Below are 20,689 nucleotides of genomic sequence, written 5' to 3' on the forward strand. Positions count from 1 at the left end.
AGGATGAGACACATTTCAGGTTTTCTCCAGTGGCTTTAATTGGAAACTTGATGCCTCTGAGCTGTGGTACAAGCCTGGCTTGGTGGGGCCACATCTGGCTCCTGAACATCAGAGGGGAAACTAAATATGTCATTTGGGGTTGAAATTAGAAACCCCAGGGTCCCTCTTCTCCCAGCCCAGAATGTTTAAAATTATGGCAGCTGGATACACATTAATATAATTGTCGATGACACTAAGTTATAGATTCTTTTCTTCCTTTGATGCTCAGCCGTCCTCCTATGAAGGGAATTCTTTTAAAATGAAACAAGACACTATGGGATCAAACACATGTCTGTAACTACACTGAACATCTGCAAGTGGAGAAACTTCTAGAAGCAGATGCTGAGTTGGCCACACAGACATTTAGGACTGAGGAGACCACCTGCCCTAGCCCACTTTTACCACCCCACCCATGGCTCTGCACTCTCACAGGTCTGATTCTCTAAGACTCACCTGTGTGGTACTAAGGCCTGCTTCTTTGGGACCCAACACAAGGCTGAGTCACAGCTGTGGGGTGTGTACACTGGAAGCCACTTGATAATCCTGAATTTCTACTACCTCTTCTCCCTACAAACAACTGAAGACACCTCCACAGTCACAGTACTGTCAGCCTCACCCCTCCCTCCCACCCCCAAGGAGGAAAAGGGGAAGACCCCTCCCCTTCACATTAGAGGGAAGTGTGAAGCCAAGGACTTGTTCATGGCCCCACTGCACTTTAAAGGGCTCTTGAGGGTTGCTCCTTTCTCTAGGCAGAGAGAGCTCTGTTTCCTAGTTCAAGTTGCCAAAATACAGGAAGACAAAGGTTTGGCTGATTCTCTGCATTTTTCTAAGTATATCTTTTTTTTTTTTTCCTCTAAGTGGGCATTTCTAGATTTGAGATTCCTCTTAAAAACTAAGCCCTGGGATTCCTCCCAGGCTCCTCCCTCCCCTCCCCAGTAAAGAGCAAATAGCACTTGGACCCTGCTTGGCCCTCTGCCCTCACACCCTAGCTGACGGCAAGCTCTATCTGGTGGAAGATACCACGTAGGCTGTGGCAATGTACTTCTTGCCATTTCCGTAGGTGGTCTTATCCCAGGTGTAGGTCTGGATGGTCAAAGGATAGCCACCCAGGCTCAAATGGCACCTGTAGGGAAAGATCAAGAACTGAATCAGCAGAGCCCACATCACCTACCTCTGATGGGAAAGATGTAGTCACCCCAGCAGAAGGGCCCCAGCCTCCCTCACAGAGTGGCCTGCATTCCAAAGTTCCTACTCCAACTCCCTCTGTTCAACAAGCTCTCCAAACCCAGACCTTGGTATCTCGCTGCCTAGGACAATGCACTCATCCTTCCCAGAGCAGTACTTCCAACGACAATGCTTCGGAAATTGGGTGTTTGGTCTCTGCTTCAAAAGTAATAAAAACAGAGCAAGGTGCTGTGGCACACGTCCATAAACCCAGCACTCAAGAGGCCGGCAGACAAGAGGATCTGAAACCCCAGGTCCATAGAGAGACAGAGACACCTCCCCCCAAAAAATAAAAACAAAAAGTATTAGGACCCAAAACAAGTTCTCAAGTGACAGAGACCAGTTATTATCAACAGGTCTCTTTGGGAGTCTCTGGTTCTCCCAAACAGCCTCATGTGCCCACCAGGGAGGCTCAGGGAGGCAGGACAATTGCACTGCTGGCTTCTCGAATGCTCCACTTAAGGAGGAAGGAAGGGAGGAGATGGTTCCACTTCTCAATGAAGACTGGCCACTACCAAGCTAATCTAACTACCTAACTTGAAGGGAAGAATTATGGTTCCTCTTACTGCCCCGGCCACTGACTGGCAGACTCAGATTCTCCTGATGCTATCCTGGATGGCAATGGTCGGAGACACCCCTCCTGCCACAGTCCCTTGGTCACCCAGTGCTCACTTTCTGCCTGGTCTGGTGATGAAGCACAGAGAGTAAAGGGCAAACTCGAACTCAGGGCTGCTGCCGATGAAGACCGCGCCCACTTCTTTGTAGTAGCCATCCCAATTGAACTGCATGGCCAGGACATCGGGGTAGGAATCCCACTGCAGAGGAAAGGACCGCAAAAGTTACATGATAGAGCCAGACTCCAGCAGTCATCTAATATGTGTTGGGGTTCATGGGGAGCCTTGGGGAGGCACTGGCTTTAAAAAGACAGAAGGGACAGTCTACTGTGCAGAGTATCTGGGTCCCACTCAGACCCACTGTCTGAAGCTACGAGTGGCAAGGTCACTGTAACATCCACAGGCTCAAGCCAGAGTACAGGGACACAGGTGTTCCCTACAGCCCTCCACATGCAGGAGACCAGTTCATTACCCCCCCACCCCCCAATCGTCTTCTAGTGTTGGACAGCAAAAGTTTTGAATGAAACTTGCAGGTTAGCTCAGTTAGCCAGCTGGCCTTCAAGGTCATTCAGGCAGGGGGAGGACACACGCCTTTGTTCTCTGCTCTAAGCCTTGGCCTTGACCTTCCACTAGACAGAGAGCAAACACTAGGAGGTGGTGCTCTCTGTCTCCTGTCCCTAGCAGGTTTGGAGGCTTCACTGTTGGGACTTAAGTTAGAAATCTGCTCTCTAACAGATAAGGACATCCATATCTTCGGCTGGGCAGTTGTGAGTCGCAGGTCTGACTGCTTGGAAGGCAGAGGGAGAGCAGGAAGTCCGGGTACCCCCTCGGCTCCTCCAGCCCTGGTACTCACAGGCCCGTCGTAGTTGTGACTGTAATAGTCAAGCAGACCCTCCTTCTCCTGCAGGTAGAAGCGGATCCAGTTATGGAAGCCACTGACCTTGCCTTTCTTCACTTCGCCTGTAATGAAGAGTCCAAGGTGGGTGGGTGGTCTGGGCTCCCTTTCCATGCCCTCCACCACTACCCCCTTTCTACCGCTCTTCGCCAAACCTGTCTCCTATGTCCAGGCTCTAACTTCTAGAATATTCAGCTGCTTACTCAGCCCCCAGCCTGATGTCCACATATGACTTGCCCTCTCTTTTTTGGCTCAAGACCTCAGGAGACTCCTTCCTCCTAGATAATCCACTTCCCTGGGATACTCCTCTGACTGTTTCTGAAGGATGGAGCCAGGCTCAGTGAGAACTTTCAGGGATGAAGGGACACAATCGCCTCTGTAGGAAGTCCCTAACCAAGCGATGGAACCAGAGAACTGCTCAGAGGCAGATAAGCCAGTTAACACTTGCTCATACTAGACAGAACCCTGGGAACCCACAGATTGGGACTCTTTCCCTCCTAGATATTCTAAAGCAACTGTCATCCCTCCCATGACTTCCCAGACTCCTTCCTAGGCCTGTGAGTCCCTCCCTGCAAGGCGGCTTGGTGGCCAGTTAACCAATGCTCCGGGCTTTCCAGACCCTAAGCAGACATCTTTGTCCATCCCACTCTTCCCAGCCAAGCAGAGTGAGCCTACCAGAGAAGACATGTTCAAAGCCACTCGAATCCCCTTCTTCATCGCCTCTTGAGTAGAGCCCAAACCACATGTTCTTCAAATCGTCCACAAACTCTTGTTCGGAGCTGTAACGGTCTGTGGGAAGAAAAACAAAGAACTATTCGGGCATTTTCTTAATTAGTGATTGGTGTGGAAGAGTTCAGCCCACTGTGGTCAGTGCTATTCCTGGGCAGGTGGTCCTAGGGTATATAAAAATCATACGAGGCAAGCCAGTAAACGGTGGTCCTCCAAAATCCTGCCTCCAGTTTCCTGCCTTGACTCTGCTCAGTGATGGGCTTTAGTGTAAGACATAAGACGAAATAAAGCTGTTTTTGGCTATGGTGTTTATCACAGCAATAGAAACCTACAATGGGCATGACATGAATGGACAGGGCAATGGACACAAAGGGTTTTTTTTTGGGGGGGGGCGAGGTCAACTGTGTGACATGAGCTGTGTTTAAAGGGCCATACATATTCGGGCTGTGTATGTAAAACGGTTAATGAGGTCCTGTAGGCAAAAGCAGAGACCAGTTCTGTAGCTGGTGCTTTCTCCTTAAGTCGGTGCTAGCTTTAGCTAGAGGCAGCAGAGAAGAAGGGGTAAGAAGCAAGCAGATCTGGAATGTTTTGAAAGTGGAAGTGACGAAGGTTACTAATGGGGAAGTGGGGGTGGGGAGCGGTGGGGTAAAGAGAAAAGGCAAATCTATCCGCTACTGTGGGGCTGCAAGGTCAGGGACAAACCGCCTAGCATGCACAAGATAATCAGGTATAATCTCCAGCCACACACACAGACATACACACAGACATACACATACAGACACACACTCACAGACACACACATACACACATACAGACATACACACACAGAGATATACACATACAGACACATACACACACAGAGAGACATACACATACAGACACACACATATACACATACAGACATACACACACAGAGATATACACATACAGACACATACACACACAGAGACATACACATACAGACACACACTCACAGACACACACATACACACATACAGACATACACACACAGAGATATACACATACAGACACATACACACACACAGACATACACCTACAGACACACACTCACAGACACACACATACACACATACACACAGACATACACCTACGGACACACACTCACAGACACACACATACACACATACACACACAGACACACATACACACAGACATACACACATAGGCACACACATACAGACACACAGACATACACATACAGACACATAGACATATATACATACACAAATACACACTCACATAAACATACATACACACAATACACATATACACATACATACACACACATATATATATATATACACACACACAGACATATACACACATATATGTACCTATACACACACACACACACACACATGCCCTAACTCCTAGGCTTTGGGCATGAGAGCTGATGGATTATGGCGATGTTTATGAGATGAGAAGACCGAGGGAGGAGCAGGTCTGGAGAAGAGGTGGGAACAGTGAGTTCTCTTCACACTGTGTTATGTAAATAACAGATAGCCGAGTGGGGTTGTTGAGAGGGCCACTGGGCCCCAAGGAGAAGGTCAGAGCTGAAGTTTTAAATCAGGGCCTTCCAGAATTGTGTGGAGGATCCAAAACAGATACCAGGAATATTCTCTCCTTTCAAGGACTTAGAAGGCTGATGGCAAACAAGCCTGAATAGACATAACAGGCAGCTTCGCAGACCGAATAGCTGAATAGCTACCCTTATTAGTACTTGCTGGGTGTCCACTTCGATGCTCTGTAGGTAGGCATCAGTCCTCAAAGACCTCATGTCCCAGATAAGACTGGGAAAGGTGACATCCGAACTACCCAGGTCTGCCATGTGCTGCTAAAACCACATCCCTGCCACCACATAATTTATATTGAGTGGCAGTTTGGTTAACATCCTGGAGTTTAGGAAATCAAACATCGAGTGCTGGCATCCGAGAAGGGCCAGGCAAAGCAGGCATACTAAAGAGAGACGGAGTCTATAATAAATGATAATCCGTGAATCTGAAGTTGTGTCAGCTCCCAAAGTTCTCACCTCTAAATAGCATTAACACGCAGCACTAGAGATTATGGGGTTTGTTTGTTTGTTTGGTGGGGGTCCAAGACAGGGTTTCTCTGTGGAGCCCTCGCTGTCCTGGAACTGGCACTGTAGACCAGGTTGGCTCGGAACTCACAGAGAACAGCACTGCCTCCCACGTGCTGGAATTAAAGGCTTGCACCACAACCACCTCGGCCACTGCCACCTGGCTGAGATCACATTTCTAATATGTGAAATTTGGGAGGCTCCTTGACACTATAACACCAGAATCGCACTAGTGGTAACAGAACTCAAACCAAATCTGTCTGACCTGAGTTATTTTCAGCCATATTCTAATCTCTCAAACTCCAAAGAGATGCTGGCTTGAGCCATCAGAGCCTTCGTAAACATAACAGGATAGCGGGATCCCGAGTAAGGGAGAAAGGATGAGTGCTGGTAAGCCTGATCTAAGTATTGGAAGACTGCTTCCGGCTCCTTGCTCTCTTAGGACTTCTGGCCTGGCTAGACTTCCGGTTCTCCTACTAAGAACCAAGGGCTTAGCCCAGCGGTTCTCAACCTGACCTCTTTGGCAAACCATCATCTCCAAAAAAATGTTTACATTATGATTCATAACATTAGTAAAATTACTGTTATGAAGTACAATGAAAATAATGTTTTGGTTGGGAGTCACCACAACATAAGGAACTGTATGTATTTTACGGTAGCAACGTTACAAGGGTTGAGAAACACCGGCACGCCTGTCATGTGTTTACCACAGAGCAGGCACCAGGGGGCATCCCAGGATTGCGTGTATCTTACAGAATCCCTCACGTGTTTCACCAACAACAACAGTTGGTTACTGTTATTGTCTAAGGTTGCAGACAGGTTTGCCTGGACGTAGTCCCCAGGGCCAGCAATGGAGACCCATACTGATTGGCCTCTGAGACAGAATCCAGCTTGCCAGAGTTCAGGAAAGGAATCTGGAGCACACTAACAAACAGAACCCAGAGCCAAGAAGTCCCAAAGCCAAAACCTTTTTTGGTCTGATTTGCATGAATCTGTATCTGAGGTGGTCCAGCCAGACCACTTAGCCAGAGAAAGGCTCTCTGAGCCTTGACTGCTCCCTGTTGCTTCCCAGAAAGAGGCGGCGGCAGCGGGAACCCAAAACCATGGCTTCTAATGTGACTCTGGAATCTGTGAGGTGGCTCAAAAGTGCCCAGAGTGGGAGTAGAGCTGGGGATGGGGGACCCTGAGTCCCTTCAGAAGGTAGAGAACTCACAAGATAACTGACATCCAGTAAAGATGGAATGATACAAGCAAGCCAGGAGGTCGTTCTGCTCCTGCTAGGGCCCTGAATTCCGTGGCTTTCCTTCTAGCCTTGTCTGTGGCTACTTCTGGAGGCTACTAGCCTCCAAATGGTGTTTCCTGCTCCATTGCTTGTGCTCACACCCTGACCCACCCCACCCCCACTCCCACAGAGACCTCAGAGGGGTCTGGTTCTCCTGAAGATGCCTAACCCCACAGCTTTTTTTTTTTTTTTTTTTTTTTTTTTGGTTTTTCAAGATAGGGTTTCTCTGTGTAGCCCTGTCTGTCCTGGAACTCACTCTGTAGACCAGACTGGCCTTGAACTCAGAAATCTGCCTGCCTCTGCCTCCCAAGTGCTGGGACTAAAGGTGTGCGCCACCACTGCCTGGCCAACCCCACAGCTTTGAGCAGCAGAGAAGGCTCACTCACTTTGTTGATGGAGAAAGCCATAGAGCTCCTTCATGACCGCTGTCTTCATGACCGCCCTGAGGAAGACATCCTGCTCCTCCAGCTGCTTGGCACTGAAGTGCTCCCCATGGCCTGTGGCCCGCTGGTAATTGTTGAGTAAGTTGATAAAGGCTGCGTAGGTAGGCTTGGAGAACAGATTCTCATTGACGTAAGTGAAAAGCCTGGGGAAAATGGATGAAGACCCAGTAAGAGACCTGAATAGGCACTGGAAACTCTCCCCAAATCTTCCAGAGACACCAAGGGCAGGACATAGAGTTGGCTTCAGGAGCTAGGGGTGGTTTGAGGTGCTTTGGGGAGGGTGGGTTTTTTTTTTTTTTTTTTTTTTTTTTTTTTTTTTTTTTGGTTTACTTTGGTTTTGAATTAGAGTTTCTCTATGTAACCCTGATTGTCCTGGAATTTGTTTTGTAGACCGGGCTGGCCTGGAACTCATAGAAATCCACTTGCCTCAGTTACCCAAGTGCACCAGCACCACCCGACTGAGCTACTTTTGAAGGCCAACTCTGAGGTCTGTTTTCTTCACAAACCTGGGTATCCACCCACCTAAGCTCAGGGTGATTTCTTTGTTTCTGGACACCAGTTGTCCATGTCAGAGGGGCATCCTCTCCCTTCTTTGAGTTTGCCTGACTTGAGGAGCAAAGACCAGAGGCATCAAAGGAAGAGAGGGTGGAGGAGAGAACGGGGTGAGGGGTTGGAAGGAGTGAGGGATACTCACGGCTCTGGGCATCGATCCACTTGGTTTCTTGTCTCTGACGAGGAGATCTGGTTTTGACTGTTGAGGACAATGTCATCCTTCTTGGCTTTATTGGCATCTACCCTATAGATGGTCTCAGAAATACTCTCAAGCTCCTCCTTGGTGATGGCATCGCTGCTGTAGGAGAAACCCTCTGAGAGGAATCGGGAGATGGCATGAGAGCTAGGGGGAAGGCAGAGTGCCAACTGTCTGAAGAGCAATAGCGCCCCCTCTTGGCCCCTTCTGGAAGCTTGCTCTAGTGACGGGAACACTGCCCAGTACTCTGTAGTTACAGAGCTGGACGTAAAAGACCCCTAAGATCAGCATGTGCCATGGCCACGGTGTGCACAGAACGTCCATATCGCCCTTCTGCACCAAGGCTCCCAGACCGAGGCAAGCATCAGCATCGCCTGGAGGGCTTATCAGAATGGCCAGCCCAGTCCAGAGTTTCTAAGCAGCAGGTCTGGACCACAGACCTTAGTTAGTAGAATCGTCTCCTAAGGATTCTGAGCTGCTGCTGCTGCCGGTCCAAGGACCACACTGGGATAACTCTAGAGAGTTCGCACATGTCTGGGGCTATGCTGATGGAGGCTATGCTGACGGAGCAGACTGACCATGATCACCGCCACACAGGCTGTCAAAATCCTCACAGCAGTTCCCAAACTCTAGGCAACGGTCATTGCAGTGGCAAGGGTGGTGCTTGTCGTAGGCTTCCCGGCAGCGGCCCTGGCAGGAGCTCGGTGAGGAGTACAGGTCTAAGAGGACAGAGAGGCGGGTTGTGTCCCTGGCAACTTCTAGAGGTTATGCTAGGAGCCTAAAGACCAGCCCTTCTACCCACACCCCTAGCTAGGCTCCTCGCTAAAGGTCTCCTGGAAAAAAACCACCACCAATAACAACAAACAAGCTTAACTTCTTGCACACTCTGCCATCAGGAAATCCTTCGCTTTCTGATGCTGGGCTCTACTCTGGCCTGTTGTTTTTATAATCTTCCCACTCTAAAAATAAAATCTCTTTCATTTCCCTCCCCAGGCCTCGGATGTTTTCCTGGCCACCCCTCCTCTTGGCTGCTAGGATCACACCAGTGTCTCCCCTGGACAGATCCAGACTCATTCTTCTGGCTTTGGCCTGGGTCCTTGCCCCTGGTGTGGCACCCTCTCCCCTTGTCACCACCCCCTAGTGTCCCCATCTGGGCTTCAGGCTTACGGCTGGCTGGGATCTCGACCTCTGGATCCAGGAACGCCTTTGGCTCTGGGGGGCCTTCTTCAGCTGTGACACAGGAAAATAAAGTAACCGACCATGCTTGGATTTCCCTCCTGCTTTCGCCCCGGTTCTGAGCTTCCCACCCTTGAGGCAAGCACATGTGTTGAAAGCGTATGCAGACACCCCACCCCCAACCTGACACAGAAGGCTAAGGACTGAAAATGGAAGGCTTTCCAAGGTCAGGTTACTGAAAATTTAGAAAAAACAAAAATAATTTCCCCAGGTGACAAATTTTCTACCATTCTGTCATTTGGTGCCCACTGCACTCAAAAGATATAAAAAGAAAAGTATGGAGGAGGAGGAGGAGGAGGAGGAGGAGGAGGAGGAGGAGGAGGAGGAAGAAGAAGAGGAGGAGGAGGAGGAGGAGGAGGAGGAGGAGGAGGAGGAGGAGGAGGAGGCTGCAGCGGCGGCGGCAGGGGAGCCCCTTCTGGATTGAAAACCAATTCGAGTTGCCTCATATGAATAGAGCAGTTTAGCATTCTCCAAATGACTGAGGAGGCTCTCAGTTCAGAACATCCTGTTCCTATTAAGAGAGTGAGTGGGGACCCACTTCTCCCTGGGGGGCTGGGCAGGTGTTAAGTATTGTTGAAGCACTGCTAAAATCTGTTCAAAATCACTGCTAACAGTAGGGGTGCATTCTTCTAGTTCTTACTGTACGCAGTCCTTATGACGTTTGCCTGTAAATCAGCATGGGATGGGGCAGTTTGACTCCCTAACTGGCAACTGCTGGACTTTCTGGCTGCCTTAGATGCCTCCGGTTAAAGGACTCAGTTCTCATAGGAGCTGCCTGGCAGCTCCAGTCTGTGCAGGAAACCACCAGACGACAGCAGCTGCCTAGTCACAGTCCCGGGCACAACCATTTCAAAAGCTGTGCATTCACAGGCTTCTGAGGTCTGACTCTATAACGACACCCAAGCCAACCAGAGGCAGAGTATTTCCCCTGCTGGCCTGACCCAGCTTAACTGTGGGTCACAGCCTCGTATAGGGTCACATAACTGAACACGGGGTCACAAAGAACTTGTCACCAGTAAAATGTTTCTGGACAGGCAATGGTGGAAAAAAAAATTAAACCCAAAATAAAACATGTAATGAATCTGAGGTCTTTCTGGCGAGATTCAATCATGTGTCACGTGACCTCACTGAACCTTTGGCTCTGAACATACAACATACACTGTGCACGTCATCACAGCACACAGGCCCAACAAGTCTGTTCTAGTTCAAGACTGCAGAGGGTTATGAATTACATGGCCCTTTGCTTTCCTCGCCACCCCCCACCCACCCCCGTGGCTGCTTAGATTACACCAGGGTCTCCCTTGGACAGGAGACCCTGGACAGATCCAGATTCATTCTTCTGGCTTAGGCCTGGGTCTATTATATATTTCGTGAGACGGCCCTCAGGTAGACCGGGCTGACTTTAAACTCACTGTGTAGCTGACAATAGCCTTGAACCCTTAGGCCTTCTGCTTCCACTTCCCAAATGCTAGGGCTTACAGGCGTGCACCACCATACTTGGCTATTATGGTGAGCATTTGATCTGTATACCTGTTTTATATAGCTATGTGCCCAGAGTCACATAAAAGTCTCTCAGGCATAAAGGAGTCCCAAGTGGAAACAGTTTAAGAAGCTTGGTCTGATCTGATGGAGGGAGAAATGGCCACAATTATCTCAAAAGGCCGACGCCACAACTGGAGTAAGCACCAAGCTTTATCTGCACACTGTGACTGGTGATAATGACCCTTCTCCTTCAGGCTTCAGGAGCTGGGCAGAAGACGCCCACCTATGCTGCCCATCCTGGTACTGTGACAGTAAACCCAGCAAAATGCCTCCCCTGCGCATTCTCTTTCCCCCTTGAGAATGGGCTGACCTGAACCCAAATTAAAAGGCAGCAGCTAGGCCGGAAAAGTTAAGACAGCCATCAATCACAGCAGCAAGAGGACAGAGGTCAGGCAGTCTGGAGGGGGGAAAGAGGTGTGTGCAGAAGGGAATCATGGGAAATGTGTGCTGCCTTTAAGACAGGCATTAGCTCCTGGAAGAAAGTAAGACCAAGGCCCATTGTGGATTACAAGACATGTGGCTACTCCGTCCATTGGACCATTAACACATGATTACCACTCCTGTTGGGTCAAAGAGCCATGCATAGGATAAATGAACTTTTCTTACTGGTTAGGCCTGTCACATGCTCAGAATTACCAGTCTCAATAAAAATTGATCTCAGTTCCAATCTAGTTCTCACCCTAAGTTTCATAAAAGGTCACCAATAAGGCAACATGGTGGAAAACTTGATCCTTGGAACCCCTCTGTGGTGGTTTGAGTATGCTTGGCCCAGGGAGTGGCACTATTAGGAGGTGTGGCCTTGCTGGAGTAGGTGTGGCCTTGTTGGAGGAAGTGTGTCACTGTAGGGGTGGGCAATGAGATCCTGTTCCTAACCACGTGGGAGCCAGTCTTCTCCTAGCTGCCTTTGGAACAAGAGATGGAACTCTCAGCTCCTCCTGCACCATGCCTGCCTGGATGCTGCCATGTTCCTGTCTTGATGATAATGGACTGAACCTCTGAGCCTGTAAGCCAGCTTCAATGAAATGGTGTCCTTTGTAAGAGTTGCCCTGGCCATGGTGTCTGTTCACAGAGGTAAAACCCTCACTAAGACACCTCTCCCACTCTCTAGTGTCTTTCTTACTTTTCCTTGGTAAATCCATGTTCACCTTCTTTGCTGGCTCCTTATCACCCTTTCCTTACCCTTTGAAGATGTAACAATAAACCCCAAAGCCACGAAACCATCAGCTAGAGGTGGCTTTGAGAGACATCGATTTGCTATCCCAGATCTCCTAGTTAATTCTGTCACACTCAAGGGATTTGTTCCACCTTTGCAAGTGGCAGAAGCAGGCGTTCAAACAAAAGGAAAGACAGTAGTTGCTTCTTCAGTGATCAACTCCTTTATAGAGGCCAGAGCAAACTGCAGTGCCAGCTTCAGTTAAGAGCCATATGAGAGCTGTGAAATCCTGGGGCTCCAGGCCCCTACCAAAGCTGTAACACAGAGCCCCAAGGCTCAGTACCCTAGACCCACACAAGAGCTGTAACACTTATAGAATGAAAGTCCTGGTATCAGAGGCCTGCCCAAGAGCTGAATCCTAGAAAGTCCCTCCCGCTGTCCTCCCATCTGCTGCCTCACTCGCTGCTGTCATATACTGAGGCACGAAGAAGCTGCCAAGAACAATAGTTGAAACACTCCTTGCGTACCCTTATCCATGATTTCTGCCCAGGTAGAAGAAAAGGATCCCAGCCAGCCGATGGGCAGCACTCCCCACTGCCGGGCCAGACTCAGGAGAAAATTCTCAGGCCTTAACAGATATGAGATGCCATCTTCCTGTTCTTCCTGGCTTCACGTGACAGAACAGCATGTTTGTCTGCTGCCCATTCCCTTACCAGAAAGGCTGAGTGACTGAAGCCTTGGCTCTGGGCAGAGGGGGATCGAGTAAGAATAGAGATGAGGAAAGACTATTTCCAAGGGTCTGAACTCTCCTCTCATCACATGGTGGAGCACAGCTGCCCAGACCCACAAGAAAGGGCAGCATCCCGGTGGCTCTGAGTCAGTTGGTGGGATTGCTGGGTAGCCCTGCACCATCACCATCAGGACCACAAGTCAGGTTATCCACTCAGATGAGGCTCACCCCATTGCTTAGTTAGTGCCAGGCCATGTCGCAAGTGTAGGAAATCTACAAGCATCTTAGCTACATTCTATGCTGAATAGACTTGTGAGCTGAGCCAGACTCTCAACCAGTCCAAGATATTTTCTATAGGGAAAAAAAAAAAAAAAAAAAAAAAAAAAAAAAAAAAAAAAAAAAAAAAAAAAAAAAAAGCTCTGAGCTGCAAATCAGAAACTGGGGGCTGAAATGGCTCTCAGGTTGGCTTAACTTCTGTCTTAAAAGGCTAGCATGATGGCTCGAGGTGAAACACCCTTCTGCACCTGCTGAGTGATTAGCCCAGTGAGCCAGAGCCCTGCACAACAAGAGAAGCTGGGCTCTGACTCTGGGCCTGGGCCTAATCACGAGGACCTCTGCCAGTAGATATATAGTGCATTTTGTGTAAACTGAAGGGTGTTTCACATGAGTGGAAGCAAAATTGGGAACCTATGGCTGGGTCAACGGAGGACACCTTTGAGCAAATTAAGAAAAGGCATTCCGCCAGGCAATGGTGATGCACACCTTTAGTCCTAGCAGAGGCAAACAGATCTTCAAGTATGAAGTCAGCCTGTTCTATAGAGTGAGCTCCAAGACAGCCAGGGCTACACAGAGAAACCTTGTCCCAGAAAAAAAAAAAAAAAAAAAAAAAAAAAAAAAAAAAAAAAAAAAGGAGGGGGTACAGGGGAGGGGCATTCCTTCTTAGCAAACATGGGTCTTCATCAGGGCTCACATCTTTTGCTCTAGCTTGCCAGCTCAGCCAGGTGACTTTGCACAGCCTGTGTGACCACATGGGCCTGTCACCTGTGACTGAGCTTCCCATCCCCCGTGACTATGCTTTCCTAACTGGGGTCGGTTTGACAACAAATACAGAAAACCTTCATGTCACGACAGCAGATGACCCTTCTACCCAGGAGTCTGCAACACTGGAAACATCCAAACAAGGAATCTATTCAAATGATTTTTCAAGGACTGGAGAGATGGCTCAACAGTTAAGAGCAGTTGCATATCCAGAGAAGGTTAGATTCCCAGCACACATGTCAGGTGGTTTGCAACTGTCAGAGAGCCAACGCCTTCTAACCTTCTTAGCTACACACACACACACACACACTCAAACATGCTTACACAAACGGAAAAAAAATATTTTAAAAAACAATTTGTCATCAAGCATTCACTTAGCTGGGGCTGGGCCTGGGTATAAAAAGCCTGTAATCCCAGCATCTTGGCAGGCTACAGGAGGGTCACAGTTCAAGGTCAGCTTGTGCTACTTAGTGAGTTCAAGGCTGACCTTGGAAACGTAGTCATATCCTGTCTCAAAATAAAAGTAGAAAATGAGCTGAGAATACAGCTCAGTGGACGAGTACCCTCCTCATAGGTCTGAGACCCGTCGCTCGTCTCCAGTACAGAGGAGGTGGCAATGCATTTGAAGTTGTGTTGGTGGAGAAATAAATGGCCTTTTGGGGAATGGCATGCCTTGCTTTTTTGTTTTGTTGGTTGTTGTTGTTGTTGTTTTGAGACAGATTCTCACTATGTAGCTCCCGGCTGTCCTGGAACTCACTGTGTCTACCACGTTGGCTTCCAACTCTTGGAAATCCACCTGCTTCTGCCTCCCAGAGTGCAGGGATTTAAAGCTGTGTGCTTTAAATACTCGGTATGGGAAAGGAAGTTTGAAGCCATTGCTGTTCGGTGGGTTCACTGGAGAAGCGTAGTCTGTGTTATGATGTCACAGAGGCCATGCCATTTTCCCCAGTTCATGAAGATTGTGAGTGCTGCCTACCGCGTATATACTGAAGCATCATTTTGATTTTGGGGGAAAAAATACTTAAACTCTCAAGATATTGATAATCCTCATGGTTCCCACAGATCAACCAAGTCAATAGCATCTGCCTACTTTACTTTAGGAACTTCCTAGAAAACCTGAGACTAGCAGTCACCAAATCCCTGACCCTTGGGATCTTGTAATCTCTGCTCTCCACGCTCTCCTCCTGGGTCCTGAAACCCTCTCCGCAGTCTCCAGACTTGCGCTGGACTTATGGACAGCAGTCCAGACAGGCACACAGTCTAGCCTGCTGTGTCTCCGACCATTCATCCCACAAGTGTCTTACCAGTGCACAGATGTTCATAGTCGTCGCAACAGTCATCATGCTGGGGACAGCGGCGATCACACTGGCAGACAGCATCGCGGTTAAATCTCTCATTACAGCGAGATGCACATGACTCCAGGTTTCCTATGACAGTCAAGACCACCAGTTCAGCGCTTCAGGGATCCCATGCTTTTCCTAAATTGCCCCTGAGTTCAGGGACAGATAGGGGAGGCCATTGCTGCCTGCAGGGCAAGCCTGCGTACACCCTCCCAATCTCAGTATAGGACTTTCCCACTCTTAGCCTGTCGGCATGATCCCGGGCTCAGAGCACCAACCAGGGGCTCAGACTCAGATGCCTGTTGAAGAACCCGTGACAGATACAAGCAAAGCAGTAGTGTGTGAACAGTAAGAAGATGGTCACAAACTCCACAGCGGTGGCCTGACCAGAACCTATAGCCACTTCCCAGACACAGCAGATGTAGCCAGAGCCTCCAGATTGCCAAAAGAAACCTTCATTTGGGGGTGAAAATTTCTCAGATTTTCAACTCCCACCAGGCTGAAGAAAGAGGTCAGAGGCCAGGACAAGCTTTGGTCTGTCCAGTAGATGAAGGAGAGTCACTGCTGCTGTCTCCGAGCCTTCTGCCACTCCCCAAGGCCACCCCTCAGGCCGCCCCTCCCTGCTCTCTAGTCTTCTCCCTCCTTCACCCTTCCTTCCACCCTATTCCCCTGTCACATCTTTGCTCCTTGCAGCCTCTGGAATGCATTCTGTGCTTGGGTGGGGAACAAGGCCGATGTGGGTGAGAACTGGGCTTTGGGACAGGATTCTGTTATGCAACCACAGACCACATCCCTTGCTCCAGACAAACCGCTTACAGAGGCAAGCTTTTGGTCACAAGGGGCATATGACCAGAACTTTTGTTTTGTTTTCTCTGTTTTGTTTTGATTTTCAAGACAGGGTTTTTCTGCATAGCCCTGGCTGTCCTGGAACTCACTCTGTAGACCAGGCTGGCCTTGAACTCATCGATCCACTTGCCTCTGCCCTCCCACCTCCCACATCCCACCACCACCCTACCACCCCCACCACTAGGATTAAAGGTGTGAGCGAATACGCCTGGTAATGACTAGAACTTTTTTCAAGGAGCAATACAAGCATGCTATCACTCTAAAAGAGAAGCCAGCCCCACTATGCCCATTATAGCAAATAGGGACAGAAGGTAGAGGGGTCTTTCCACTCTTGCCTTAGGATGTTTTTGTGGTGGCTCCTGAGGTCTCAGGGTCAAGAACACTGGGCTTAGAGGTTAGGCTGGGGACTGCACAGAATGTCAGGATCAGAGTCAGAAGCCAGGCACTTGTTTATAATGCCAGGACTTGTAAGACAGAAGCAGGAGGATCAGGTAGGTGTTCAAGTCCAGCCTTGATAACACAAGTTCAAAGTCAGCCTGGGTGGCATCAGGTTTTGTCTCAAAAGAAGCAAAGAAGAAAAAAAAGGAAGGAAGGAAGGAAGGAAGGAAGGAAGGAAGGAAGGAAGGAAAGAAGGAAGGGAAGGAAAGAAGGAAGGAAGGGAAGACAACTGCCGTGAGCACCTGGATTGGGCCAATGAGCAAATACAACCCTAACTTAGACCAGGGCTGGAGTTGCCCTTGAACTTAGAGCTGCAGCAAGGAGGGGCTTGCACTAAATTGATTATATTGATTGATAAAGTAACACTTTTTTATTGATATGATATTTGGGCAAGGACAGGAGTAAGATGAGACTTGACATTTACAGCTGAGCATGTACCCAGACTAGAAAGAAAGAATCGTTTTTGCCTCAGGTGAGACTTGGAGTTGGGATCATATCATGCCTAAAGTCGGGTGCACAGCGGGGCAAGGCTGGACTCTGGGTTGGAATCCTGGTTATCATGCCTTCCAGCTGTGTGATCCTGGACAAGTTATCTAACTTTGTGTCTCTGGCTTTTTTTTTTTTTTAATCTGTAAAAATAGAGAAAAAAATAGAGTCTATCTCATAGACTAGGTATAAGAATTAAATGAGTTAGCATTGGCAAGGCGCTTCCTGTGGCCTGTGACACAGAACAGGACCATTTCGGTATTTGTTATGTAAATAAACAACAGCAACATTCCACTCCATATCGGAGATGGCAGATGTCCAGACCGGCTGCCGCAATCATCCCTGGTCAGGGAACCTGCACACAAACTACTTTGCCTGACTCCCTCCCCCGGTTCAGCTGGGCCATGCTATGAGCTAGTTAGCACATGGGCGCTGGGATGGTTTGTTTACCAGCTGACATCATCATCATTATGGGACTATTCTTCACATCTGAGAGGTGTCAGGTCCAGGTTAAACCAGGTCCTGAGGCCTCTGCATACTGAGTACAGGGCCTCCAACTCACCCAAGGAGACAGGGCATTGTTCCAGTGGACTGTCCCCAAAGGAGGCCAAAGCCAAGGCCACTTTGCATTCAAGCACACAGGGAACCCTTCATGAATCTTAAGTCATCTCGCTGGCACCTAAATGCTAAGGTCTTAAGAAAAAGTGTTCAGTACAGGAAGGCTGGGTCAGCTGCTTGCCCTACCAACCTGGCAGAACACCCAGAGTTCCGAGGGAGAGAATACTAGCAAGCCAGGGGCCTTGCTCTTAATGGGTCACTGAGGCAGAGTCCAGGGATGGAATTGACCCCGTGCGTTCTAGGGCTGGTAAGAGTTGATGACAATTGAAGAGCTAGCTGGTTGGGGAGTCCAGGGGAGCTCTCCCAGTGGCCCATGCTATGTGGGTTTTGTCATCACTGCCTCGGAGCTTTGTCCCCAGTAAGAACCCAATACTAACAGGTCTCAACATTCCTCAGTGAATTTGTTTTGCTTCCATGTAAGCCTGTGTCATGGAGGTGACAAGCTGGAATGGAAGGGACTTTTTCCTTAAGGGGAAACTCAGTGAGCTGTACTGGGGACATTAGATGACTCCTCATTGTGACTCCAGGTTCCGCCCAGAGCCTCCTTTTGTCACAAAGCCTTTGTATAAGCCTCACTCAACCAAGCCAGGGCTGACATCACTACTCCAGCAGCCTGTGTCCCTCACTGTCTGGCCTCTCAGGCCCAGGGTCCCCCTTCCACTCTCCAGTCAGAACCCCAACTCCGTCCCCTGTGAAGAACTATACTTCTCTGCATCCTCTCAGACCATAGCATGCCACAATCTCCACACCCTTTCCCCACTGACCATCAATAAAAGTCAGTACCAAGCTTGGATAGACAGAAGATCCCTCTATGTCAGCCCTCAGGCCCTTTGACAACCAAGGCATCCCCACATGTTTGTCTCTCAGGGAAACCCAGATGTTATTTCTATGGAAACCCAATGAACCAAAAACCTTCACCTCCAAGACCAGCTTAGTGCCTCTGTTGGCTTGAAACCAGCTAAGGCCTTGGAAGGTACCTGGCTTATAGACCATGGCTTATGCCTGGCCATGACCCCTGATGTGGCTCATACTTTGGTACCCAAATCTGAAGATGCTGGACACTCACTCCTGCCTGCTGGTGTCTCTCCATCCACTCTCCCCTCACTTCCCATCCATGTAACAACAGAGGCTAACCATCACTTTCAGCCCTAGTAGTCCAGGGCTGCCTGCACCTCTAAAACCACTACAACCATGCCCTTGGGGACCTCCTCCAAGGACCAGATGTCTCCCATGCAGTCCTATCCCAAGCCCCTGACCATCTTCCTATACTAGTTAGTCCCACATGCTCTCCTTTATTCCCTCAGTGGGCAGACCTGAGGTAAGGTCCTGAGTCTATGCTTCCCTTTCTCCTCTTCCATTCCAGCTCTAGGACCCAGGCAGAGAGCTGAGTCCTCAGAGACGTACCAATAGTGTCAAGAGCCATGGGGATGGCATTTCTCCTCCATGCATTTTCTATTTAGGAATCCCACTGGGGTTTCTTGGTGCATCCTCTGATGGGGAAGATAGCAAAAGTCAGCTCCTCCTAGAAATAGCTATGCTACAACCCCGACAAGTCCCAACGGGCTGAGCCCTTGACTGGTCCTCCAACTTTAACTTATCAGATCCTTTAGACAGCCTAAGGCAGGAACACCCTAGGAGGCTGGAAAGGCAGGAACTCTGACTCTCCCGGAGCAGAGGAGGATTCTGCCCACACCCCTCAGCTCAACCCCCTCCCTTGGCCCTCCTCTCTACCAACCCACTAATCACTAATTAACACAGAAGCAGCAGCTTTTTGCACTTCCAGTCCCCATCTCCTTCCATCACTACCTGTAAAAGCAAGGCACGTTCCTTCTCTAGTTCCCCTAGCCTGGGGCACCCCACCCCCAGCCCTCACATCACTCTAACCGTTCATTCTACGTTGTTTGTTCATTTGTTCATGTAGGACAGGGCTCACCTCTGAGTCAAGGGCTTTGGTTTCCTCCTGAGTCCACCATCCCCTAACACCCACCTATCACCAGGCATCTGAGGGCAACCAGGTAACCCCAACTCAGCAACCTCCTTCCCTTTTAACCCATGTAGTGGCCCCAAGAAAACAAAGCCTTAGCCAAGTATGGAGTCTGGTTTTTCTAGTGATGTTGGAGCTGGTGCTCCAGGACATCAGCTCTGCAATCCCTCCACATCATTAGCCAACTTCAGAGACTGATCCTGTAACCTCGAGCAAGGGCAGGTCAAAATGGTCCACTGGGTTAGGACAGCATTTATCCTGCTAAGCTCCAGCCCTCTGTTCCTCGGACAACCCAGCCTACTCCCGTGCCCACCAGACAATGACTTACCAGCCCAGGCTAGGCCACAGAGCATAGCCACTATAAAAGGGACACGGGCCTTCATGATGCCAGCTGCAGCAGAGTGGCCGTTGGACTTCCCACCACAATCAAGGTAAATGTCACAGTGGCCAGATGAGCCGTATTCCCTGGGGAAGATCCTTTTAAAGACACCAGGACTTGTGGATCTGGTGTGGCTGGATCCTTCCAGGAAGGGAAAGGGGGAGGGATGGATCATAGATGGTAGAGAGGAGGAGAGGCCCCACAGCTGTTTGAAGACAGAGAGAAGGTGACTAAGCAGGCAGGTCATGCCAGACGTTTAAAACAGGTAATACTTGCTATTTGTAGCTAGAAAATAGGCCACACTAGCAGATGCAGCAAGATGGACCTAGTTTGGCAGGTTCTCTATTCAAGTTAGGAACACTCACGTGTTCATCTTTGGGTGATCTAGTCTAAACACTCACCTACCTCCAGCCACAGACCTGGCCTGCTGGAGACTGTAGTTCTGGATTCACATTCGAACTGCTGTGGTCACATAGCTGCTACGTTTCTCATTCAGTATAGAAATTGCTTCCGTGATCCCAGAAAATGCCCCCATAGGCAAATCTGTGAGGCATTTCCACAGTGGATGATTGACATGGGAGGTCCAGCCCACTGTGGATAGGGCCACCCGTTGGCCAGGTGATCCTGGGTTGTATAAGAAAGCAGGCTGAACAAGTCATGGAGAGTAAGCCAGTAAGCAGTGTTCCTCCATGGCTTCTACTTAAGTTCCTGCCTTTAGGTTCCTGCCTGGAGGGGGAGCTAAGGTGGGAGGAGTAAGGAGAAGAAGAGGAGGAGTAAGGAGAGGAAGAGGAAAAGGAAGAGGAGGAACTAGGGAGAGCGGAGATGTA

At 49.2% G+C, this 20,689-nt stretch overlaps 1 protein-coding gene across 1 annotated transcript; it reads right to left on the reverse strand.

The window, feature by feature from the left end:
* Positions 1-13: 13 nt before the first annotated feature.
* Endou (endonuclease, poly(U) specific) lies at positions 14-19,996 on the reverse strand. Its single transcript, XM_034517080.2, has 10 exons — positions 19,812-19,996; positions 15,076-15,198; positions 9,240-9,302; positions 8,651-8,791; positions 8,019-8,190; positions 7,268-7,467; positions 3,448-3,561; positions 2,731-2,837; positions 1,936-2,078; positions 14-1,162 (listed from the first exon to the last, which is right to left on the reverse strand). The coding sequence occupies exons 1-10, from the start codon at positions 19,864-19,866 to the stop codon at positions 1,042-1,044; spliced, it is 1,239 nt and encodes a 412-aa protein (XP_034372971.2). The 5' UTR covers positions 19,867-19,996; the 3' UTR covers positions 14-1,041.
* Between the last annotated feature and the right edge of the window lie 693 nt (positions 19,997-20,689).

Source organism: Arvicanthis niloticus, chromosome 13, assembly GCF_011762505.2.
Source record: "Arvicanthis niloticus isolate mArvNil1 chromosome 13, mArvNil1.pat.X, whole genome shotgun sequence".
Classification (NCBI taxonomy): Eukaryota; Metazoa; Chordata; class Mammalia; order Rodentia; family Muridae; genus Arvicanthis; species Arvicanthis niloticus.